The sequence below is a fragment of the Gopherus flavomarginatus genome, chromosome 4, assembly GCF_025201925.1.
Source record: "Gopherus flavomarginatus isolate rGopFla2 chromosome 4, rGopFla2.mat.asm, whole genome shotgun sequence".
In the NCBI taxonomy this organism is placed as follows: domain Eukaryota; kingdom Metazoa; phylum Chordata; order Testudines; family Testudinidae; genus Gopherus; species Gopherus flavomarginatus.
Window position 1 is genome coordinate 23,386,134 of NC_066620.1, and position 26,527 is coordinate 23,412,660.

General features: G+C 41.8%; 1 protein-coding gene across 2 annotated transcripts in view; it reads right to left on the reverse strand.

Annotated features, from left to right (window-relative positions):
* The window catches only part of VRK2 (VRK serine/threonine kinase 2), a 71,620-nt gene that overhangs the window by 35,216 nt on the left and 9,877 nt on the right, over window positions 1–26,527 (reverse strand). For both annotated transcript variants that reach the window (XM_050952159.1, XM_050952160.1), the window contains exons 3-8: window positions 24,560–24,615; window positions 23,966–24,035; window positions 23,114–23,201; window positions 22,851–22,959; window positions 17,854–17,946; window positions 5,828–5,960 (exon numbers count right to left, since the gene is read on the reverse strand). In XM_050952159.1, the coding sequence (XP_050808116.1) occupies window positions 5,828–5,960; window positions 17,854–17,946; window positions 22,851–22,959; window positions 23,114–23,201; window positions 23,966–24,035; window positions 24,560–24,615 (549 nt within the window). The remainder of the gene's footprint in view (window positions 1–5,827; window positions 5,961–17,853; window positions 17,947–22,850; window positions 22,960–23,113; window positions 23,202–23,965; window positions 24,036–24,559; window positions 24,616–26,527) is intronic.

Consider the following 26,527-nt stretch of genomic DNA (forward strand, 5'->3'; position numbering starts at 1 on the left):
ACGCAGACCTCAAATAAACTAAATACCTATACAGAGTCAATTTCCTCAAGCAAAAAGCCTAAGAAAACAGATGACCATTGCACTACTCCCTACAGGTTCAAAGACACAGTCTCTGTCAGACCAGTGGAGAAAGCAAGGAGCCCTAAGGGCCATTCACTAAGAACAACACAGTGCCAGCTCCCTAACATGCTAACTTAGGGAGCACACATGCTAACTGACTTGAAACAGGATGAATTGCATTAACCCCATCTGGAGGATACAAAGGCATGGGTAACTCTGGCAAGGCCCACATTAGAGATAGTTGCAGCTGCCATACCAGAGACAGACTACACAAGACACTTGGCAGTGAGGCCATATAAGAATCCAGAAGTAAAAAGCACTGAGAAACTGCAAACATTTGACAACTGGGTATAATTGGGGACAAGCACTACCTTTTGCTGTAGGCTCTGGGTACCCTGAACCTAGCACAACATCATCTCTGTCTGCAACATTCTTCCTATTTCATATGTTTTTAATCAATCTAGGTGCTTGAGTGAAGATACATTAAAGAAAAGCTTTGTTAAACTAATAATATATTTAGAAGTGTCTCCCTGCCACTGAAACAAAAAGGGAAAGTAATTAATATTAATTATGTAAAGTGTTGGCCTGGAAAAGGAAAACAAAGAGGAGAATGATCCTGAAATTCACTGCACACACAAATATATATTGGAGGGAATTTAACTTAGACAGTTCATACTCTTCTGTTCATCTATGATAGCAAATTAAAACTGGTCTTACACACTCAATGCACGGGTCTGGAGTATTTAAAAAAAGCTCAATATGTTAACCACAGTATATCTCCAGAGAAATTAGGTATTGACTGCATGCCTCAGTGAGTAGAAAATCCATATGATGCATTGATCCAAATGTTACTTTTTAACAATTCTAACTATGTAACAAATTTTTAAAACATACATTTGACGCAAATATAATTCATTTTAATTATCAAGTAACAAAAATGTAATACTATTTATAAAGCATGGACTTTCAAAATGAAAGCAAGACTATGTTCAATATGGTTCACTCAAATTCTACGCAAGAACTAACAAACACTGCAGTCTTGTAGACAGTGCCTTTGAAAAACGATAGGGGATTTAATTTGGGGAATAATCTCCAATTAAAAAAAGCCATCCTATAACCTCTCTTACAACACCAGAGCAAACAAGTAGCCAAGACGATCAAAGTTTGTCAAATTAGTTTAGAAACTAGCCCAGAAGCTCAAATTAAAATTAAGCACAGAGCAATTCATGTTCCATACTGAATGAGATTGGTGGGGAGGGCAAAAAGACAAAAGACCGTCACAAAAATGCAGACTAGTAATGGAAACTGATACCATGGAATGGTTGTTTGGTGTCCAAAGCTAAATAATGTCCAGGATCTCAGTGTGATTCCCAGTGAATAACATCACAACAGCCACCATAACTAGGAAGCTTAGCACAGAGTACAGGGAATGAATGTGCATGAGGCTGGATTGCTCTCTCTATCCGACCTGTGATAGCAATGTTCATTTAAGCTACTGGGAAGCTTGCAATGAAACTGTGTGGTACTTGCTTTGTGGAAAGGGGCAATCAGTTTCAAGGACTGTCAACAGGCACTTTCAGAAGCCACAAATTCATATTTTTTGGAAGTCTATGCCAGACATCTCAATCAAACCACTGCACACTTTTGTATAGCTAATTCATAAATAAGAATAAGTGGAAGTTTGAAGGTTTCCATCTGTCTAACTCAACATAACAAGTTCTACCACTCAGGCCTTTTGAAAACAAGCACATAAAAAACCCTTGATAAATATTTCTGTTGTTGAAATATTTGGCATTCAAAATACTTCTGTATGGTACAAATAGTCAGAAAAGCCCTTTGGAAAAAATCATATATACATATATAAGTAATTTTTTTTAAATCAACTATGTTCAAAGAACATCATTAAGGCTGCACATCAAGCACTCAAAAGTTAGGAAAAGCCAGAATCATGGTTGCCTGTGCAACCTCAATTTGTCCCCCTTCTGCATACCCATTATGATAGTGTGGGTGGAGGGATAGCTCAGTGGTTTGAGCATTGGCCTGCTAAACCCAGGGTAGTGAGTTCAATCCTTGAGGGGGGCTATTTAGGGAACTGGGGTAAAAATCTGTCTGGGATTAGGCCTACTTTGTGCAAAGGGGTTAGACTAGATGACCTTCTGACCTTGATATCCTATGATACTCACCATATTGCTTTTTCCACAAGAGCCCTGCCTCATTCCCTGCACTGGACAGTGTGTGCTCCAGGAATGAATGAACGAGGGTTGTGAATGAGGATGTTGTCTGTAGGCCTATTGCCCCATTTGTTTCTGAAGCTGGAAGTTTTGTAGCGAATGGGATAGAGGACTGCAGGAAGAATAAGAATGGTGTCATGCTTAAGATAGCTGAATGCCAGCATAGATAACAGGATTCCATCCCTGCCTTTGCCATGTACTTCTTATGATACTGAGCAAGCCACTTAAACTAAGCTTTTCACAAGGGCCACTAATTTTGTGTTACTCATTTTCCAGGTGCCCTATTTGAGACACTGGGGATCAGATTTGCAGACATGCTGACAACTGCAGCTCAAGTCAATGAAAGCTGTGCACAGAGTGTGTTTTAAAATCTTATGGAATGCTAAACTCCCTGAAAAAAAATCAAGCTCTCGTTGTCTCAAGTTGGGCACCCAAAATCCATGGACACCTGAAAATTCTGGCCTTAATCTCTCTGTGCTTCAGTTTCTGATTTTAAAACAGGATAACACTTTCATTTCTTTAATGTTTGTGAATCACTCATTCTATGGAGTGTAATACTTCTGTATTCAGAGCAGGGTTTGAAAAGTGTGCAGTATATATGGCATGGGAGCACACACTGAACAATGAAGATAAAAAGAAATATTACACAGCTGCCCATTCAGTGAGCACCATCCATCCTATGCAGTGAATGAGGCTTGGGGTTGTGTTGAAAAAAAAAATAGTATTTGATCATGTAATTAAAGACTGTGTCATGACACAAATGCACAAGAGAGCCGAATTAAGGTTGCACAGACCACCATATAGCTGGCATTTCCTATCTTTCAAGAGTTTGATTTTGAAACCTTAATGTTTTTAACATGGGCTTTTTGGTTGTTGTTTTATTTTCAATGTAATTGTGTGTGTGTATATATATAGAGAGAGCCTTATCTCACCATCAGCTATAATGACAATAGGCCAGCTCTTCAGAGGAGGCCAGGATTGTTCACACTGACCTGGCACACTCCCCCTCCTGCAGCTCAATGGCTGCCCAGATCCATTGATGCAATCACATTAGAGACTCCCCTTAGCAGCGGGTGCCTTCACAACCCCCTTGGAAAAGATAACACGGTCCCATGGGAAATGCATAGGGTTGGAGAGGAGATTGCCCTCTCATGTTGCCTGGACTCTGCTCCCTTCCCCACATGGAACCCAGACCTGCAGCATGTGCCCTTCCGGTTCTACAAGAGATGGAAGTTGCCATAAGGGTCTTTTCTTAGAACATGCAGTTGGAAGTGGAAAAGTCCAAATCCTTCACAACAACTAGCTGCCGCAAGTGAATTCTCAACTGGTGTAAATCTTCATTTTTTTACAGCAGCTCAGGGTCTGGCTCCCTATCCTTATACTGTGTGGTGTCAGGCCCTGTAGACTTTTCTCTTGGGCAAACCTTGCCCCTCATAAACGACACTGAGACGAAACAGCAGCGAAGGGATCTTTGTGGAGAGTTCCTTTTCCACAGCCCTCCCTATCTCTACCGTGGCTTTTGATTTTACCACAGAAAGGGACCACTGACCACTGATTTTGCTGGGGCAAGGAACGAAGAATTCATCCACCTATACCCAACTATGATCACCCTGTTCAAAAGATGGAGGGAAATAAAAGATGCATCCCCACCCTAGTACCAAAACTCTCAACTGCCTCCTGTTCACCAGAAAACTAAACCAACTGCTATGTCTGCCCAGGTGCTCAGTCCCAACTGCCCCTGCCCAAGTGCCCCAACCTCCAACCCTAACAACATTCAGACAGATCTCCAAGGGACAGTTTTCAGAGTGGTGCTCATGCCTCTAGTCACACAGCTCACATTGTCTATGGAAGTAACAGAGTAAGATCTTTCTTTGCTGGGTGGGTCGGGAAGGGACTGGAGCATATGAACATTTTCAGCAGGTGAAGCTGTGCAATTGTCTGAGCAGCATACACTTGACAGTCTTATTTCATTTTTCCTAATGACCAGCGTTAAACGACTGCAGGTTTTAACAGCGCTGGCAAATTATCAAGACCCTCTACATTACATGGTCAATGGTCCTTTTAATAGAAAAAGCAATAATACACAGTTGTTTGTGCCAACTAAAACTCATTAGAAAGTATTAGTTTAAGGTAACAGTTCAGCAACTATTAACAAGCACAAATTTCTACAGTTATCATTTGTGACACTGTGGTCCTAGCATAGCTAGCAACAGAAAGCCACTCCATTCTTTCAGGTTTAGAACATTTGAGGGGGTGGAAATACTTCACAAAAATATTGTTTTGCAGCAAGAGTCAAAGTTTTTCAATAATCACTATTTTTACTAGCATAACATTAGAATTGACTTTTTGTCTTGCTGATATAGCAACGAAGAAAGTTGTGTTGCATTGACCATATTGATTGTGAACAATCCAGCCATCAGTGGGACTTTGCAACATATATTTTCAATATTGACCTCCCACTCCCTTTTTCCATGGCTCTGTGGGTCTGCTATTGAATTTGGACTGCAGTGTAATAAACAGCTAAGGTTTAATTAATGGTAAATGAATACAAGACATAGGTTATGACTTTAACTAATTAGGGAATTGTTGAATTAAGTCTGCCTTGGAATGCAAGGCAGTACAATCAATATCCAATAAAAGGACTATGTATGTAATTTACCTGCAAATGTGTTTCCAATACCATCAAATTGAGTTTAAATAAGTAAGATATATGAAAGGCTACTGGAAAAGATTTCAAAAAGTTAACACTTTGTAGCTTTAAAAAAGGATTCTCTCTCTGCAGGAGGATGTCTTGAAATGGTCTGACACACAGACTGAAAAACAGGTGTAGATCTGCATAAAGGCATATTTATCACTATCAGGCCACAGAAATTCTTCTTGGGCAGTGTGAAGCTGCCAAAAATCTCCCCCATCTCTATGTTCTAGAGCAGGGATTCTCAAACTTCATTGCACTGTGGCCCAGTTCTGACAACAAAAATTACTACTACAAAGCTGAAGCCCCAGCCCTGCCACACTAGGCGGGGAGAGGGGAGCATCAAAGCTGAAGCCCAAGGGATTCAGCCCCAGGTCAGGGGCCTGTAACCTGAAGTCCTTGGACTTCGGCCCCGGGCAGTGGGGCTCAGACTACGGCTTCAGCCCCAGGTCCCTGCAAGTCTAACGCCAACCCTTAAAATGGGATTGAGACCCACTCTGGGGTCCCGACCCATAGTTTGAGAACCGCTGTTCTAGAGCATTAGCAAAACAAACCACTGTACGATAGTATTATCAATATAAACCAACAACCAAGTTTAAAGGCAAGTTTCTTTTGTAGCTTCTTCCTCCATCTTCCAGCCCACCACCCCCATTATTCTTAAGTATTAACACTCCCCTTTCTCTTGCACCTGAAGCAACATTCCCTGGTGTGACAGGTCACCACATAAGAACTTCTTCTGATCAACTACCACCAATACCCACCACTGCTCTGTAACATACACCAGTTCACATAGTCTGATTATTTATTCTGTAATCACTCTTCTGAAATAAAAGAAGAAACCTACCTACTCCCTTGTGGGCATCTAAGCTGGTAAACTCTATTGTCCCATTATGGCCCTTTTTAGGATTTTCCTTATACTGTTTGTGGTTCCCATTGGGACAATATCTGTAGGAAAGTCCATAATCTGCAAGATAAACCTGGAAGACATGAACAGACAAATGAATAATGCTTTTGTCCTTTGAAAGTATAACCTTTATAATTAAGTCTTAAGAAACTGATAGGTTAAGCACAGTCTTAGAGCTACATTTTATTAAACCAAATGGTGTCTCAGGATAAAATATGTACAACTGGGTGCTGTAACAGCTGCCCTTCCCCAATTTAAATCTTCCTTCTACCATGCTCTTCTCTTATTTCAGAGTCAAGTAGAATTTCCATCTTTTTATTTTGTTCTTAAGCTCTCGTCTCTCCAGGTGGGGTTCTAAACATCATAAACCACGTCCTCATGTAGCTTATGAGACCCCTTCCTCTCCTTCCTAAAAACACACACACTGGATCAAATCTTTCAACAATTAAGATTTATTATACAAGTTCATAATGGCAAGGACTATAAAAGTGTAGAAAAAGAGTGACAGTCACCTAGTTTCTCTAAAACACAAAATCCCAGGTTGCATATAGAATTTACCATGGTATTGCCAGTCATTAGACCGGTAGTAGCTACATCTGAAGCTGGTAACTCAGTACTGGAAACAGGTTTTTTTTAAACAGAATGTAGAAAATTTAAGAAAAAGATAGAAACCAATCAGAAAAAAATGTTCCTCCGTTATGTTGAAACATTTATGTTGAAAATTTTTTAAAAAGTCTTACAAGCAGAGAATCCAACTGTATTCAGAGTTACACTGGGGCAGACCCAATGGGGTTCAAAGGAGTTGCATCGGTTATATCAAAGAACAGGTTTTGGCCCCCACCGTGAACTCCAGGAAGAGTTCATTGATTATGATACATTTATCTCCAAATACAAGGCTAGCACTTTCTTTAAGATTTGTGGTTATATGCACCCAAGTACCCAAAGAGAGCACATACCCCCAAGGGGTTGAGTACTATACCTGATATGTACTTTTTTTTAAATGTTCTGAACGCTTATCCATGTGAATGAACATTAACAATAGAGTAGACTGAAGACAGAACAACTGTAGCAAGCCTCACATTTTAAAGCAATCTCTATTAGCAGTATTGTTTAATGGTCAGACCAGCAGACAGTCAGGAGAACTGTGTTCTGTTCTCAACTCTGCTAGTCAGTGTCACTCTCAGCAAGTAATTTGACCTCACTGTGCCTCAGTTTCCCCCTCTGTTCAATGCAGGTAAAACTGCAGAAAATGTCTATTCTATCACTTATATACTTTAGACTAAGGTTGGTTTTGTGGTACATCATTTTTGCATGCTTGCCTGACCTTTGCCCTTCACTTATTACTAGAACTGGTCAACCTAAATCATGTTGTGTAAATATTCGTAGTGCTTCTTACCACGTAATATGCTGCAAGTTCACAGAAGAAAGGTAGTACAGGCCAGATCCAAAAACCACTGAAGTCAATGCACAGACTCTATAAATAGGTATAATGTAAGAATATAAGAAACTAGGTTTCTTACTATATCTTTAGTAACTTTTGTTTTCCCTTTAGTTTTAATGGGAAAAAGTTTATCTGGTAACAAGAGTTTTCTGTGCTTTTAATTTAATTATATCATTGTTGGTGGGTTTCACTCCTTCCCACATCCTTCCCCAGGAAAAAAACACTACCACTATTTTGAAACACATACTGTTAAATGACTGATTCCTGTTTGTGCTCCAGGCAGCTTCAGATTTTGGGCTGCTGGCATCATGGTTTTACGGTTTCTACTGCAGGATCTATGCTTATTTGGAGCGTGTAAGCTGGGATGTAGCACTCTCTTCCTGCAGGGTGATGTGTTTAAGATTACTGATTATGTTTTTCACCTGATGGACTGTATAAACTGTGACACAAGATTAAAGACTGTAGACACCATTAGGAAATCTGGGACAAGGCACAAGCTTTGCTGGGTTGACCCAATGATTTTCTCACGTGTTTGCCAGTGTATTCTAGATGCTCTGGTACTTGCCCTAATTGAGCCTGAAGTCAATAATGCACTGAGTCAGAGTGGCAGAGAACTGATTTAAACTACCATATCATCAAGCTTAGTGATGTGGAGGGGAGCCTTCCACATATGGTGTGGGCTGTGGTGGAAAGATGCTGTAAGGTGTGTTCTTCCCTGGTTAAGTAGCAGCATTTGGATTTTGCCTGACTGTAGGTCTTTGGCAGGGACAGATAAAATGATACCAAACTGAACCAGACCCTAAAAAGCATGGCTAACTTTTATATTAAATTTAACTGGTTTTTGGCATGTTAGAGAAAAAACAGAGCAATGTGAGTGAATGACATCAAGACATCTCCACACTTCCTGCCCTGCTGGAACCACAGGATACGTCTACATTGCAATTAAACACACGGCTGGCCGATGTCAGCTGACTCTGGCTTGCAGGGCTCAGGATGCAGAGCTGTAAAACTGTGGTGCACAGGATCAGGCTTAGGCTGCAGCCAAGGCTCTGGGACCCTCCAAATTTATTTGAGCATAAGCTTTCTCAGGCTAAAACCCCTTCATCAGATGTATGCAGTGGAAAATACAGTAGGAAGATATATATACACAGAGGACATGAAAAAATGGGTGTTGTCATACTAACTATAATGAGAGTAATCAATTAAGGTGGGCTATTATCAGCAGGAGAAAAAAAACTTTTGTAGTGATGATCAGGATGCCCCATTTCCAACAGGTTTCTCCATAAAGATGAGAGCAGGAGCAGGCCCATGTAGTCTAAATGATCCTTTTCTTAATTTCATCTCATTAGTTGCAATTACACCCTTTTCCCATGCTAAATAACTCCTCTTCCAACCTGGTTTTCAGCATTTGATATTGCAGATCAGGGTGTCCTTTTAACTCACTACATACATTATTGGGGTTTTTAATTAAATGTTTCTCATTATAGGAAGGGGAGAAAAAGCCACTGACTGTAACAAAGAAAGTAAAATAAATACAAAAGTTAAGTACAACATTAGCCCATACTCACCATGTCATAAAATAACAATTTACATCTGTTCACTGCTTTACATTGCAAGAAACAAAGAAAACAGGAACAAGCCATAGGAAACGAGAACACGAGAATATGTAGGACAGTATGTCAGACTATAGAAATACCATGGAAAGCTAGGATGTTGTCCCTAGACAGCCAATCTGCTTGCTTGGCAAGGGGCTGAACTTGGTTGGTTTGGTTTAGATTTTGTTTTGTTTTTCTTGTAATTATGCACTGGACCCAGCAGATCTTAGCAATGCCTGTTATGGATTATGGGCCAGATTTTCCAAGTCTGGCACACTTAATTTCATGCATAAGTGTGCCTATCACACAAGCAAATACCAGATATGCATGCACAGATAAGGCCAGTTATGTACCCAACAGACATAGGTGCTCATTTGTATGCAAGAACACTTGATCATAGTGCTTATATTTAAGTCCTTTAAACACATTTTAAACAACAAAGTAAACAGGAAACGTATGCTACCCTAGACCACTTTTTTAGGATATTCCACAGTGCTCTCTTCTAGACTTGTGATGGGGTGTACTAGCCCCACTCCGGGCTAGAATGGGTTAATAAGAGCCTATGGGCCTTGCCCTGCTACACCTAATAAAAGGGTCAAGCCTGGAAGGAAGAGTTAAAAGGGCTAAACCTGGGCCAGCTGGGAGCACTGGCTCTCACTCAATGAGAGAACTCTGGTTGGAGCTGGGGAGCAGAGTAGAACTGCTGATTGGACAGAGTCTACTTGAAGGAAGGTGGGCTTGGCAAGGAGTAATCAGACTCCTGTAACCACCTGGGTGGCAGAAAGTGCTAAGAAGCTCTGCAGTGAGCCTGGGGCAGAGGCTTGGAGAGGGAGGAGCTGAAACCTTCTGAGCTCGGGAAGAGGCTGTAGGAAAGGCCCAAGACGGGGTAAGGTAGGAAGTGGCCCAGGAAGGCAGTAAAGGGTTGGCACAGCCGGCACTTGACCACTTATTAAAGGATCCCTGGACTGGAACCCAGTGGAGAGGGAGGACCAGGATTTCCCTACCACCCATCAAGCAAGGTGGAGTGGAAACACTTCTCGACAAGGGGTAAGGGCTACTGAAACCCCCTGGTAGCTGGGATATGGACTAGTAAGTCTGGACTTGGACTAAGTTGAAGGGCTGGTAGTTGTTGGACTATTGGTTTACCCCTGAAGGATTGGAACTGTGTGTGTCCTGGCCAAAAGGCTGAGTTGCAAGAAGAAGCAGACTGCCGCTGGGCCTGGGTGGCTGTCAGTAGGAGGTACAATAGGAGAGCCTGCCAAACCACACCCAGCCACCAGAGTGTATACCTGCTAGTAAGTCACATGCTTACAATACTCCATGATATTATTATATTTTTAGATGCACACATCTGGTGATGGTTATTGAGCTGATGATGCCCAGATTTTCTGGTTTGCTTTCCATTTGGCCCTGTGAATAATTACTATTTATTAGCACCATATGCGTACATGGTACTGTACTAGTAAGGGAGCTGTCCCAAAGGTGAAAGGTGATCAATATGAGGGCATGAGTTTATTTACCTTATAGAAGAGGCTTGGTGTACAGTCACTGGTTAAACCATGGAGACTGGAGATGGAGCTCTCACAGCAGCCAAGGTGAAGGGTGGAGCAGCTGGGCAGAAGGGCCTACCCAAGCCAAAGAAAAGAGGGGATGCTCTTCCTCCGCTTTTAGCAGTAGGAGCTCTGCTCCCCACTTCTGCTCCTTACTTCAACACCAGGGTACAGTGCCTGGGAGGATGCTCTGTGTAGCTGGAATGGTGTGGGATTATACATAAGGGGGCATGGGTAAGAAGTCAAAGAGAAAGCCCAGATGAAAATTCAGAACGGAGCTGGGGGAAAAGGAGTATAACAAGGCACAAGGGTAGAGATGTAGGTAGGGACAGAGCTGCAGAGAGCCTTGAAGGGTGGGCGGGGGGGACGATAAATATTAAGAAAAGAGAAACCATGAGAGAGAGATCAGAGAATGAGAAGGAAGGAAACAGTCAGAACAGTAGATCAGGAAGGTAATCTTGGCAGTAAAGAGGCGTGAGTAAGGAGAGCTGGAAGAGATCAGAAAAGACGAGGCTGAGAAATGGTAAGAATACAGGGGAAGTGTTGTGTTGCAGCATATAATTTTGAGGGGGGAGGGGAAGATATATGGTTTCCTAAACTTCGAGTCTTTCTGAACTGTAGTGGGTAAAAAGACAAAAACGTCACCTCAACTTGTATAATTTTTTATATAAACAGCCAAATGTCAGCTGGATTGAGTTTCATTAGAGTGGAATGACCCCCAAGTACTCATGAGGTCACTGGTGTACTTAATAGTGAACTAGGAATACACAGAAACAGAGAGAAACGGCTATATCTGGGCATCAGACACGGCTTTAGCTTGAACAAACTGATAAGGGCGGTGTTGGCTGACCATTCCTCTGGGCATTCAGAGAGGAGCACAGTAGAACCATTAGCAACTCAATGATCCTAGATGTTCTGGAAGTCCCTGCACTAAGAGATGACCTCATCTCATCAAGGGGGAAATCTCTGATACATCCAGGACACAAATAGACCAGTAAAAATGTCAAGCCATTGCTATAAAATCAGCTGAGTCTGAAGAAATTTTTGGGATATGAGGTTTAAATTCCCTGCTCCCCTTCCTTGTGTGTCACTTCATCCCCATTCTATTTCCTATCTCTTTTCTCTTGGCTTCTGCATAATCGATTCCAATTAACATTTGAAATTAACTGAACTCCATGACATCAAAACTATAATCAGCAAGACAGACCAAGACAGTGCACAGAGCCTTGCCCCAGTGTGCTGAGAAGACTGGTGGAAGGAATCATGCTGACTTCAAGTCACCCCAGATCAGGGAAGCAAGTGAAAGTTCAAAGGTTAAAGCTCAAATTTTTGCAGCTAACCTGTCTGTGCACTGTATCTTGCCTGTAACACATGGGATGAAGGAAGCAGACACAGAGATTTCCTTATTCTCTCATCTGTTGTGTGAGTTTGTTGTGTTTGCAGAAGTAATCTTAACTGCTAAGTCAAAATCCAGCAGTGGATTGATTTTTCTTCCCCTCCTACAGAGACTGCACCATAGCATGCCAATACCAAAAATCGGAAAGATTTTATTCACTGTAAATGAAAGGAAAGGGAACTTTCCCAGAATTAACCACCACTTAACTTTGGAAATCCAAATATTTTAACTTTTCTGCTATTAATTGCTGTGCACTTAATCAGCATATGAGAAGATTTCTGTACTGTGGCTGCCGAGGGAAAGCAGGCTGTAACCAGTGATGAGCTGCCAAAATATTAACAACAGGTTCCCTCCTCCTCACCCCACAAGGCAGTCGTGGCCGCTCCCCGCCCCCGGGACTCCTGCCTCATCCAAGCCCTCCTCTCATTCCTGATGGCCCCCCGGGACCCCTGCCCCATCCAACCACCCCTTTTCCCTGTCCCCTGACTGCCCCTGGAATCCCTGCCCCTGACTGCCCCCCCACCCCCACCCAGGACCCTTGCCACCATTCAATCCCCGTTCCCTGCTCTCTGACCGCCGCACCCCTATCCGCCCCCTCACAATCACCCAAACTCCCCTGCCCTCTTCCAACACCTCCTCCCTGCTCCCTTACTGTGCTGCCTGGAGCCACTCGGATGGGACCAGCACCAGTACTGGCACCGCGGGGCCCGAGCCGGGCCGGAGCCGCAGCCACAGGGCCGGGACCAGCACCAGTGCCGCGGGGATGGAGCCAGGCTGGGCCGGAACCAGCACCAGCAGCGACACCGCAGGGGACGGGCCAGAGCCGCGGGGCTGGGACCAGCACCAGCACCATGGGGGCCGAGCCGGAGCCGCAGGGCCAGAGCTGGGGGAGCTTGGCTGGGGCTGGGCCAGGGCTAGGGACGCTCAGCCGGGACCGGGCTGGGGCTGCCGAGCCAGGACCAGGAGCCGGGCCAGAGGGACCCATGGGGCCGGAGCCAGGGGCACTCGGCTGGGGCCAGGACCAGGCTGAGGGCACTCGGCCGAGGATGCCAGGCCGCAGGGAGCCGCTCGGCCTGGACCAGGAGCTGGGCTGGAGGGAGCCGCTCGGCCGGGCTGGGCTGACCCCACCTCCCCTTCCCCCGCAACTCAACTTACCTGCATGCCTGCTGCTTGTTTCAGGCTTCCCGCGAACATCCGATTTGCGGGAAGCAGGGAAGGGGGAGGAGAAGGAGAGCGGCGCATTCAGGGAAGGAGGGGGAAGTGAGCTGGGGCCAGAGCGGAGTGGACAGCTGCCGGGGCTTCTGTTAAATAAAGCCCTTATAGAACCGGTTGACCCGGAACAATTTAACAACCTGTATGAACCGGCTCCAGCTCACCACTGGCCGTAACACAATTTACAGTTAACTCTTCAATATTGTAACAGTAACGTGAGGGTTCTAGTAACACTTTTAAGCCACAGACTATCATTACCAGAGAGGGGAAGTATTTTGGAAAAAAAGTTGGTTAGGGAGGGCTCTGAAGAGTATTGCCAACTCTAAGCATTCAAAAACCATAAGTCAGGAACCAGAAGTCCGGACTGGCTTAAAAATAATGAGATTTTAAAAAGCATGTTTGGGGTTCTCTTTATTTGCCATCTTGTCTTAGAACATGTAGGGATCATGTTTGCAAGGTTTCTTCAGCAGCCACCTGGGCTAGACACTTTTTTTAAATGAAAGCAAAGACTCTCAAGTAAAAACTTCATTCCAGCAGATGGGGCTTTAAGAAAAAAACAAATATTGCAAGACTTGCAGTACAATCTTTAGAGTTGGCAAGGCTGCAGATGTGAAATGTATAGATAACTGCCCCAGTAATCCATAAAAATAATGATAAAAGTAAAGTGTTTTAAACAGACACCCTCCCAAGGCTTGTTTTACTTAAATCAATCTCTCTCTGATTTTAAAGCATTTGTTTAATGGCAGTCAATCAGCTGTCTCTTTTAATAGCACCAGGATTTGAGGAGGTTAATTGATTCAGTTTTGTCATTCGGGGTCTATATTAATAATACTCACTCTGCATTACCATCTAAAAAGCTATTGCCGTGTAGTGAATTGTCTTTAGACCCTGCACAATACTGAAATAGTGAGTTCTTCTCTCTTTGAATTTATAGGCCTGATAACTGCTTGCATGCCTCTCCTGATTCTGTGGGCTAAGTTCTTCCCCCAGTACATCACTCCCGCTCTGTCAATCATTATGCTGGCTCCACTGTTAAGAAAGACAGACTACAGAATTGCTCTTTTGACCTCTAACTCATTGTATGGCCTTGCTCCCTCCTATTGAATGGGTTTGCAGCAAGTTGCTCTTGGGTCAGTGGATTCTGATTTTCTGGCCATCTCTAAACATCATTTAGAGGTCACAGAGTGATAGAACCTGTGCTTTATTTGTTTCTCTGCCTTGCTAGAACAGCTAAGAGACATGAATATGAATTTTAAAAGTTATTCGTCTTATTGTTCATTTTAAAAAGAGGATTATGAATTCTGTTGGTCAGAGTGCTAGTTTGTATTTTACAAGGGTGCTTTAGAAGAAAAGCATTTCAGAAATGCAAGATCTACTGTAATGATCACTGTAAAATAAAAACAGGAAAAAGATTCCCACTAAAAGTACTATAATGTAGAACAGCAGAACTTTCCAAAATGGAATTTGGGGAATGAGAAAGAATCAGACTAGGTTTTCTCAGTACAAGTTATACATTTAAAAGGTTCTCATAATACTGTCATAAGCTAAATGATACATTTTTGGAACTGTGTACACACATATGCATGCCAAATATGCATGCACAAATCCTAATAATTGCATGTTCAACAACAAATGTAAATAATGGGTGTAAGTGTACATACATAGTTCTGAAAGTCTAGACCTGTCTATGTCTCTGAAACATAACATGGAATAAGAAAATAAACTTTTTTTAAACTGATATCATGTCTCCTAACATTACTGTACTTACTGGCCTGCCTAATGTGATTTTTAAATAAATTTGTTTTACATGTAAGTGATAATGCATCTTGACCGATATTGATAAAGCTAGATTAATTTGGACTTTTAAAAAATACTTTAACCTTAAAATTGTGACACATTAACCCCCCCTTCCATAACAAAAACAAATCCAACACAGTAATTATTTGGTAGCAAAGCCTCCCACAAGCTTCGAGCATGGAGCCAGAAGTCAGTCAATACGAGTTCTATTCCTGACTGCCTACTCCTGACTTGCCATTAATTTAGCAGTTAACAACCCTGTGTCTCAGTTCCGTCAATTTAAAAACAGGGATGACGTCACCTACTTTTTAACACACTGCGAAGGTTGGATAAAATTCCATCCTCAGCACAAAAGAGCTAGAGTCAAGTTTCACATGAACAGTGCTGGGAGATTCACGTGGGATTATCAAATTGAGAATAAAACAGTACAACTAACGGTGTTACAAAACATGCGACGTGGGGTGAAATATCACTGTCTTCCTTGTTTGTCAATGGAGCTACCACATAAAATCTCGTGATATATTGCTTTGTTAGTTGGATAATAAATGTGGATCACCAGCATACTAGAAAGATGACTTAATTAGACCCAGAATTCAGTGATGCTATTGTTAGTGCAAGAAGCAATAAACTACTGTGTGAAGCACAAGGCCTGATCCTGTAAGGCCCCGGAGCACTGAACTCTTACTGACATCAGTTCAAGTTGTGGGAGCGGACAGCTTTCAGGATCAGGCCACAGGTGATGATTCCAGGTGAAGAATTATTCAGTTATACAGTGTATATACAGCTGCTCCTTTGAAAATATTAGATATAATGCTGTCAAGATGTTACTCTGTTTCCCACACACCGCAAATAGCACTGTATAAATATTTTAAGATATACAGGAAACTACCTATGGAAGATTTCCTTCACGTTCTAGTGAACAATAGTTCCATGGTTAGCACAGGTACTGGGCCACCTGCCATATGCTAGGTATAGTAAACATCTTAAAATGTGTTTATAACATCCAATCACTACACATGTACCCAGAGATTTTTGGGATGTTGTGCGTCAGATCCTTGGCTGGTGTAAATTATTACGCCAAATTACTGCAGTAATTCCACTGAAGTCAATGCACCCAAACTGAGGATCAGACACCATGACTCATAAATTTGATTCTTTTTGAACTCCTTATTTTATCACAAGCACTTGATGCCTCTTCATTTGCCTAGGAATCCACAAATAAAGTTCAATTCCCATTCTTCTCCTATCTAGTACAGGCAGGTATTGTAAGTTGCTCCCCTCCCTCACCTTTCTAAAATGGAAGTTACATTTTAAGTTATCTATAGAAAAATATTTGAGTGCTTCTATAGGAGAAAAAAAAAGTCATTCAATGCAACTAGACCAGTCAGCAATAAACATGCACATTATACACCCTGAGTTATATAGCCAAAATTCTTTTTTTATTGGTACAAACTAAATTAAACTTCCAATCAAACCTCTGCCACTGACCCAGTCACCTTGTTTTCAATTTGAGTGAATTTTACACTCGTGAAAGTGAAGAATTAATACCAAACAGCATGAGGCACGAATCACAAACTGGCCAATATATAAGTAACTAATCAAAGTCTATTAAGCGACTCAAAACCTTTTGCAATCACTAAACTGACTCAACAGCACAAAGTGATTGCAACATGAAAAATCACTGCATTTTAGTATAATCGGAATAAAACATGGAAAGCTAAAATGGAAAACAATCTGTGTTGTGTTAATAAGCTTAGGTAGCAATTAACTTGTTTCTCCAAAATTGTCTCCCAGATTCATTTGTCTGGTAAACACCATAAACTGACAATAGACTATTACAGAAGTCTACAAGAAGTTGTTTCAAACAACCATGATAACTTTTAAGATATATGTTTAAAGAAAGCAGAAAAAATAATGTTAAACAGTCATATGAGCCTAATATTTCTGAATGCTGAAATACACAAAGGGAACTGTGAAATAAAGTAAGCTTTTGGAGCAGTTCTTGAGTCGTTCAATGGTAAACATCTCCAGACAAAGTGAAATAACACTTTGGCAACATCTGTCTGTCACAGAGAGTGTCACAAAAGTTGGAAGAAAATCAAATTGTCCATTAGAGCTGGCTGAAATTTTTCAAGGGGAAAAACTCACATAAAAATGGCCTTCATTCAAAAATGAAATTTTGTCCAAAACAGTCAACATTGTCAAAAAATTTCCCCAAGCTCTTTTGGTAAGTTTTTCAATTTTGTTATATAAGATATAACCAAAATTGTTTTTATTTAAAAATGAAAAGTGTGAAAAACAAAAATGGATCAATTTCAAACACTATGAAATTAAAACAACTTAAAAATTTTCAATGTGTTTCTTGAAAATGGGTTTTCACTTTATGGCCACTCTACTGCATTAGTAATAAACACCACCTAGCTCTTTCATCAGTAGATCTCAAAGCACTTCACAATCTGCTGTATGCTAAAAGCATACAGTAGTCTTCATGTTACTTACCTACTATCCTGTTCTTGCATTGTAGAGAGATAATGTAAAAGCCACACAGCCACAGTGCTTATAACAAAACCAGAAAGCCAGGAATATCTTGAGAAACTGAATACAATGGGCCAGATCCTTAACCCTTGTGAAGTCCCTTTGCACCAGTCCAGATGGCATTATACAGAAGAACTATTAGGCTGCTCTAAGTTACTCTATGAGTCATTTTGACCCCTGGCAGCCACAGGATCAGGGGACCTGAAAGGTGGTTTACCAATGCCTTTCCTTGCTTCTCTCCTTAGCCATACTGAGCATAAGCTTAATAGAGCTGAGGATCGAGCCCAATGATTCACACTTGATAAGATGGTATCCATTGTATAAATCCTCTTCCTTTAATACGTGGACTCAATGCAAAAACTGCATAGGACAGAATGAACATCAACAGTGCAAGTGTTACGGCAACAGTACACAGTAAGTGTAAAAGATACTGCGTTTACCTCATGTGGATTTGTATAGCCCAGAAGTAGGTTTGCTGCTTTTATGTCACCATGAACATACTCGTTTTCATGCATATATTCCAAGGCATCCAACTAGGAAAGAAGTACAAAAGGGAATGTTTATTAATTATTATTCTCATTATCACCTAAATGTGCTTCACTCATTCAATGAGCCTCAACTGCCACACTATGGGCTAGAATGTGAAGTAATCATCTGCTCTGTATTAGCTGAAGCCCTCCTGGTTCCCCTGGGACCAGGGATAGATTATATTGTTCTGGGTCTATGCCCATCCCAGTGTATGCTGCCAGATGCATAGGGAAGAAAAGCAAAGCCAAGACTCTGGCCATTTCTTGCCCCATTCTATCCATTTCCCTCCACTGCTTTAATGCAGGTAGCTGATGCAGGGATATAAAGGTGTGCCATTGGGCCACATTTTATCCCTATACATCTATCCTATACATCTTTGAAATTTCTAAAATCTCTTTAAATGTGATTTTAAGGTCTTTTCTCTCATGATCCATTAATGAAACCAATACTTTATAATATTGGAAGGGCTGGCGGAATTCCTGACTCTTCAAAGGGAGAACATATCTGGGCCTGATGATTCACAAGATATTGGACCTTAAGACAGTTAATAGGTCTATGACTAACTATTGCTCACTCTGCACTTCAGATCAGGAGGGGTCCTTACACAAAGAAAAAAATGGCTGCTTGAGAGGCACCCAGTTTTGGAATGTGAAAACCACTGGCCCATCGGTGAAAAGAGATTAGTGACAGAATGCAGGCAAGATGGTAAAGGGGCAATATAAATGCATTTTATTGCATTTATTTGATAATACAGTAGACCCTTGCTATAATGCCCTTTATAATAGCAAAACTTAAGCTATAGTGAATGTGGTCCCTGGATCCTGCTTCCAGCCCCGCCTCCTGTGGTGGGGGATTGAGAGCTCCTCTGGCCCCAAGACTGCAAGTGTGTGTGTGTGGGAGGAGGGGTGTTCCTTCGGCCCCAGGGCCATCAGAGGACACTCTCTCACCCGCTTGCTATGCCACACAAATGGCTTGGATCCCCAGGGTTTTGTTACAGCAAGGGGTACTATGCCACTCTCTCACAAACCAAATGGCATTTTCAAATGACACAGCATACAATCTCCCATTCATCTATGCTAGTTTAAAGGAATTTGAAAACAAGATTGATACATGTACAATCCTACAGTCTTATTGTGGCCTGTACAATGATGAAGATGTGAAATCAGACTAAATATCCTTCTGCATAATAAAGATGGCAGTGCTGAAAGCACTGTGGCCAAAATTGTCAAACCTGCATGGCTCACATGGATGGTATTCCAAGAAGGAGGATTGCTAGGCAGAGACGGGCTCCACCCAACGAAGAGAGGGAAAAGCATCTTCGCAAGCAGGCTGTTAGTGAGGAGGGCTTTAAACTAGGTTCATCGGGGGAAGGAGAGCAAAGCCCTGAGGTAAGTGGAAAACCAGGTGGAAGCACGAGCAGGAAAGCGCAAGAGGGGAGGACTCCTGCCTCATACTGAGAAAGCAGGACAATCAGCGAGTTATCTTAAGTGCCTATACACAAATGCAAGAAGCCTGGAAAACAAGCAGGGAGAACTGCAAGTCCTGGCACAGTCAAGGAATTATGATGTGATTGGAATAACAGAGACTTGATGGGATTACTCACATGACTGGAGTACTGTCATAGAATCACAGAATATCAGGGTTGGAAGGGACCTCAGGAGGTCATCTAGTCCAATCCCCTGCTCAAAGCAGGACCAATCCCCTGACAGATTTTTGCCCCAGATCTCTAAATGGCCTCCTCAAGGATTGAACTCACAACCCTGAGTTTAGCAGGCCAATGCTCAAACCACTGAGCTATTCCTCCCCCATGGATGTCATGGATGGACATAAACTGTTCAGGAAGGACAGGTAGGGCAGAAAAGGTGGGAGAGTTGCATTGTATGTAAGAGAGCAGTATGATTCCGCAGAGTTCTGGTATGAAACTTCAGAAAAACCTGAGAGTCTCTGATTAAGCTTAGAAGTGTGAGCAACAAGATGTCGTGATGCGAGTCTGCTATAGAGCATCAGACCAGGGGGATGAGGTGGATGAGGCCTTAATCAGGAAACTAACAGAAGTTACTAGATCACAGGCCCTGGTTCTCATGGAGAAGTTCAATCACCTCGACATCTGCTAGGAGAGCAATATAGCAATGTAACAATCCAGGAATTTTTTGGAAAGCGCAGGGGACAATTTCCTTGTGCAAGTGCTGGATGAATCAACTAGGGGCAGAGCTCTTCTTGACTTGCTGCTCACAAACAGGGAAGCATTAGTAGGGGAAGCAAAAGTGGATGGGAACCTTGGAGGCAGTGACTATGAGATGATTGAGTTCAGGATTCTTACACAAGGAAAAAAGGAGAGCAGCAGAACACAGACCCTGGACTTCAGAAAAGCAGACTTTGACTCCCTCAGGGAACTGATGGGCAGGATTCCCCTGGGAGAGTAACATGAGGGGAAAAGAAATTCATGAGAGCTGCCTGTATTTTAAAGAATGCTTATTGAGGTTGCAGGAACAAACCATCCCGGTGTGTAGAAAGAATAGTAAATATGGCAGGCGACCAACTTGGCTTAACAGTGAAATCCTTGCTGATCATAAACACAAAAAGAAAGATTGGACAAATGACCAGGGAGGAGTATAAAAACATTGCTGAGGCATGCAGGAGTGAAATCAGGAAGGCCAAATCACACTTGGAGTTGCAGCTAGCAAAGGATGTTAAGCGTAACAAGAAGGGTTTCTTCGGGTATGTTAGCAACAGGAAGGTGGTCAGGGAAAGTGTGGGCCCCTTACTGAATGGGGGAGGCAACCTAATGACAGAGGATGTGGAAAACGCTACAGTACTCAATGCTTTTTTTGCCCGTCTTCACGAACAAGGTCAGCTCCCAGACTACTGCACTGGGCAGCACAGCATGGGGAGGAGGTGACCAGTCCTCTGTGGAAAAGAAGTGGTTCAGGACTATTTAAAAAAGCTGGACGAGCACAAGTCCATGGGGCCAGATGCACTCTACCCGAGGGTGCTAAAGGAGTTGGCGGATATGACTGCAGAGCCATTGGCCATTATCCTTAAAAACTCATGGTGATTGGGGGAGGTCCTGGATGACCAGAAAAAGGCTAATGTCGTGCCTATCTTTAAAAAGGGGAAGGCGGAGGATACCAGGAACTATAAGCCAGTCAGCCTCATCTCAGTCATCGGAAAAATCATGGAGCAGGTCCTCAAGGAATCAATTCTGAAGCACTTAGAGGAGAGGAAAGTGATCAGGAACAGTCAGCATGGATTCACCAAGGGCAAGTTATGCCTAACTAACCTAATAGTCTTCTATGACAAGATAACTCACTCTGTGGATGACTGGAAAGCTGTGGACGTGTTATTCCTTGACTTTAGCAAAGATTTTGATACGGTCTCCCACAGTATTCTTGCCAGCAAGTTAAAGAACTATGGGCTGGATGAATGGACTATAAGGTGGATAGAACGCTGGCTAGATTGTTGGGCTCAAAGGGTAGTGATCAATGACTCCGTGTCTAGTTGACAGCCGGTATCCAACAGAGTGCCCCAAGGGTCAGTCCTGGGGCCGGTTTTGTTCAATATCTTCATTAATAATCTGGAGGATGGCATGGATTGCACCCTCAACAAGTTTGCAAATGATACTAAAACTGGGAGGAGTGGTAGATATGCTGGAGGGTAGGGATAGGATACCTAGACAAATTAGAGGATTGGGCCAAAGGGAATCTAATGAGGTTCAACAAAGACAAGTGCAGAGTGCTGCACTTAGGACAAAAGAATCCCACAACTGATACAGATTAGGGATCCAGTGGCTAGGCAGCAGTTCTGCAGAAGAGGACCTAGGGGTTACAGTGGACAAGAAGCTGGATATGAGTCAACAGTGTGCCCTTGTTACCAAGAAGGCTAATGGCATTTTGGGCTGTATAAGTAGGAGCATTGCCAGCAGATTGAGGGACATGATCATTCCCCTCTATGCGGCATTGGTGAGGCCTCATCTGGAGTACAGTGTCCAGTTATGGGCCCCACACTGCAAGAAGGATGTGGAAAAATTGGAAAGAGTCCAACGGACGGCAATAAAAATGATTAGGGGGCTGGAGCACTTATGAGGAGAGGCTGAAGGAACTGGGATTGTTTAGTCAGCAGAAGAGAAGAATGAGGGGGGATTTGATGGCTGCTTTCAACTACCTGAAAGGGGGTTCCAAAGAGGATGGATCTAGACTGTTCTCAGTGGTACCAGATGACAGAACAAAGAGTAATGGTCTCAAGTTGCAGTGTGGGAGGTTTAGGTTGGATATTAGGAAAAACTTTTTCACTAGGAGGGTGGTGAAGCACTGGAATGGGTTACCTAGGGAGGTGGTGGAATTTCTTTCCTTAAAAGTTTTTAAGGTCAGGTTTGACAAATCCCTGGCTGGGATGATTTAATTGAGGATTGGTCCTGCTTCGAGCAGGGGGTTGGACTAGATGACCTCCTGCGGCTTCTTCCAAACCTGATATTCTATGATTCTATGAACATTAGGCACCTTCAAAATCTCTGAAAATAAGACCACTTAGCTGGTATGTCCAAATACGGGTGTAGGTGCCTAACTTTAGGCATCCATATTTGAACATTTTGTCTTATGTCTTGTTACTGAGCCTGATCCAAAGCCCACTGAAGTCAATAGAAGTTTTTCTTTTCACTTCAATGAGCTCTGGCCCAGGCCCACAGAGATCTAGCGTAAAGAGGATCTAGTTTCCATTCCTAATCATTAACACTCTGTTTCCTAAAAATATAATTTGAAGAGGAAAATCAGGACCCTGATTCAGGATGATACTTAAGTATCTATGCAACTTCATGCTGACTTGTGACCGAAATAGATCTCAGCATTTCACAAAGAGCAGATGCATAAGGAGAGTTCAATACATTAAAAATAGGCCCATTCCCCTCTGCACTTACCATTCGGGCCCCAAGTTGCAGAACTGTTTCTTTTTTAAATCGGTGTCCATCGTTGTCCAAGATTCTTTGCAGGTCTACCCCTAATCTTTCCATGACCATGAATCTATAACTATTAGAAAATGCACAAGTGAGGAATCTTTGTAAGACCAGGGACACAGATAGCTTTATATCAACAAGCTCAAAACATCCTTCATTTAATTGAAAATAGATCTTCGGGCAACCATGAGCCCAACAGTGTTGACTCCAATTCACCATGTTATTACCTTTTTCCATTGTATTCAGCCAAGCCTGTTCCCCAGAACATCGGAATTCCTAAAAATCCTATTTGTCTGAGTGTCATCCACTTTTTGACTGTCAAAATAATAATAGATAAGCCAGAATTTAAGGTAGTTTGAAAATCTACAGTCTACCTTTTGTAATTAAACTATCATTAGAATCTTTGTTGTTAAAATGAAAACACATACAGATAACTATTTTACCTAACAGCCCAATTAAAAAGTTCAGCAAGTAACTTTCTGCAAAAATAAAGCTCCATGTTCCTTTAATATATGCTTCTCTGAGTCACAACAACACAATAGGAATCTAATCAGTAGCTGAGAAAAACTAGTTCCTTTAAAAACTTTACGTTTTGAATTTACCTTCTTGAATAAACAGTGGATTAACAAAGTATGTAATTAGGTCTCAATCGAGCAGAATACTTAAGTACATGTGCAGTTCTTGCTCATTTGAAATCATTGGGACTGCTATATGAGTAAAGAGCTTGCAGGTTCAGTTCCTAAATTACTACTAAATCTTGCAAACACTTAAGCATGTGAGTAACTTCATTCCTGGTACAGTTATTGGCAGTACTAGCCTTACTAGGTAGTCCTTGCAATGCTGCTGTCCATATCCTAAAATATGGACTACGGAAAGAGGCTAGTTCTCCCTCAGGTTTGTCACCCTACTAGTCCTGATTCTATTTTCACTTACACCAGTGAGAATAAAACTAGTGTAAACCAGATCAGAATCAGTCCCATTGTCTGAATTATGCTTGGTATAAAAGCTTCAAGATATCAATTGCTCTAACTGGAAAAAATTATCTTTTCATTTTATTTCGTTTTGCTGATATTACTTACTGTGCTCATGTTTTGCAGCTCTCTGGTAAAACTTTAATTCAGAAAACAAAGGCCCATTCTCAAGATATTCCTATAAAGGAACAATTAAATTTGGTGTGATAAAGTGAGTTGGAGGAGGGAAAAAAAGTTCCTAAATAACAGATTAGAAGTTCCAGTTGGGTTAAAATCCACTTTTTAAAAAAAGATACAGTATGACATTTGACAAAAGTTATTTTACATAAAATATAGCCAGTATATATTTTTAAAAACCAATAACTTCTGTTGGCAAAACAAGCTGTTCACTGCAAATACCCAAAAGAAAACATGTAATACAGACTAACACAAGTACTATTTAGGAAATTTAATTAATACATTTTAACTTCAACCACTGTATATTTTTAGATATGTAGTCTGATTTTTTTCCCCCTCACTGTGATGTCCATGGTTAGTAATGGAAGTAAAGAACATTCCTCCAGCAAACAAATTATGCGATGATGGAAGAATGGCACACAAAAAACATGCAATGCAACTCAATGCTCAAAATAAGAATAAATAGAAAATGCAAGAGAAAATGCTAGTACTTTAAATAATTTAGAAGTGAGATGTGAACATTACCACTTTAATTACATGCACAGCATCATCTTCTACAGGAATATGAACATGAGAGGAAGCTGTAAAATCAGAGAGATAGTGATGAAACTTCCCCCAACAGTAGATATAATTGCAACTAAAGAGCAAAACATGTAGTCTTAATCAAAACAAAAAAAGGGGGGGGGGGGAGAGAGGAAGGGGACATTTTCTCAAAACTGTTAGAAATGTTTTCCTTTTGAAATTTTCTCCAAATTTCAAAATTAAAAAAACTTCAACCTATTTTGATAATACTTGTATGTATTAATCCTACAAGAGAACCTCAGAGTTACGAACTGATCAGTCAACCACACACCTCATTTGGAACCAGAAGTATGCAATCAGGCAGCAGCAGAGACCAAAAAAAGGACAAATATCGTCTAGTACTGTGTTAAACGTACTTGACCAAAAGAAAAGGAAAGTTTGAATAAAAGATTGACAAGGAAACTGTTCCTGTGCTTATTTCGTTTAAATTAAGATAGTTAAAAGCAGCATTTTTCTTCCGCATACTAAAGTTTCAAAGCTGTATTAACTCAGTGTTCAGTTGTAAACTTTGGAAAGAACCATAAAGTTTTGTTCAGAGTTACAAACATTTCAGAGTGACAAATAACCTTCATTCCTGTGTCTGTAACTCTGAGGTTCTACTGTACTTTCAGTGGAATGCGTCAACCCAATTTTAACTACAGAGCCACTAGAACACCTCTACTACACACACACACCAAACTTTGGTGAAACTATGTTACATTAAAATAGACTAATCTGTTTTCTCTTTCCTAAATCATTCAAGTCAGTTGGGTCTCTATGTATGTTTCCTGTCAATCTGCTGTTATGATAAAGAGATTCTACTAGAGTTATGCCCTATGTCATGCTGCCAGAAGGGGTTGTCTGCTTTCCTTATTTCATTTTAATCTGGCCCTTGAGCCTTGATTGCCACCCTCGAATTATTTATTTAGTTACTGATCTGAGTTGTGGAGAGTGCAGTTACAACCCATTCAAAGAGGAGACCAGTGATTGTGCCTCTTAGTGCAAGAAAATTCAAAACACTAACTGAACACATTTGCCAATCACAGGCTATAAAACAGAATCCCTTTGCACAATAGGAGTCTATTTTTTTCTGACTCCAAGAGAACTCTGTTCCCTTGGATGTCACTGAAACATACAGGGCCACATCAGGATGAGAGGGTAAAAAAACCTACTTTAAGATTGATCTTCATAAATTTATGGAGGGGATAGTATGTTGAGATTGCCTAAAATGGCATATGGCCTATCCACAACTGCTATTAGCAGATATCTCCTATGGCCAGAGATGGTAAACCAAATGGGGAGGACTCTGAGTTACTGAAGTGAATTCTTTCCCAGGTGTCCCCTGGTAGATCTCACCCAAATGCAAGATTTATCCACACTGACAAATCGTTCCATCAATTGATATTAGTCAAGATGGTCAGGGATACAATCCCATGCTCTGGGTGTTCCTAAACATCTGACTGCTAGATGCTGGGACTGGATGACAGGGGATAGATGGCTCAATAAATTGCCCTCTTATCTTCACTCCCTCTGAAGCATTTGGCGCCAGTCCCTATCGGAAGATAGGATACTGGGCTAGATGGACCTTTGGTCTGACCCAGTATGGCTATTCTTTTTTTCTTACGCTCAGGGTCTAACTAATCACTATACCTGGGGTCAGGAAGGAATTTTCCCCCAGGTCAGATTGGCAGAGACCGTAGGGTTTTTTCACTTTCCTCTGCAGCATGGTGCACAAGTCACTTGCTCACTTGAACTAGGGTAAACGGTGGATTCTCAGTAACTTGTAGTCTTTAAATCAAGGTTTGAGGACTTCAGTAACTCAGCCAAGGTTTATGGGCCTATTACAGGAATGGGTGAGTGAGGTTCTGTGGCCTGCAGTGTGCAGGTGGTCAGAATAGATGATCATGATGGCTCCTTCTGGCCTTAAAGTCT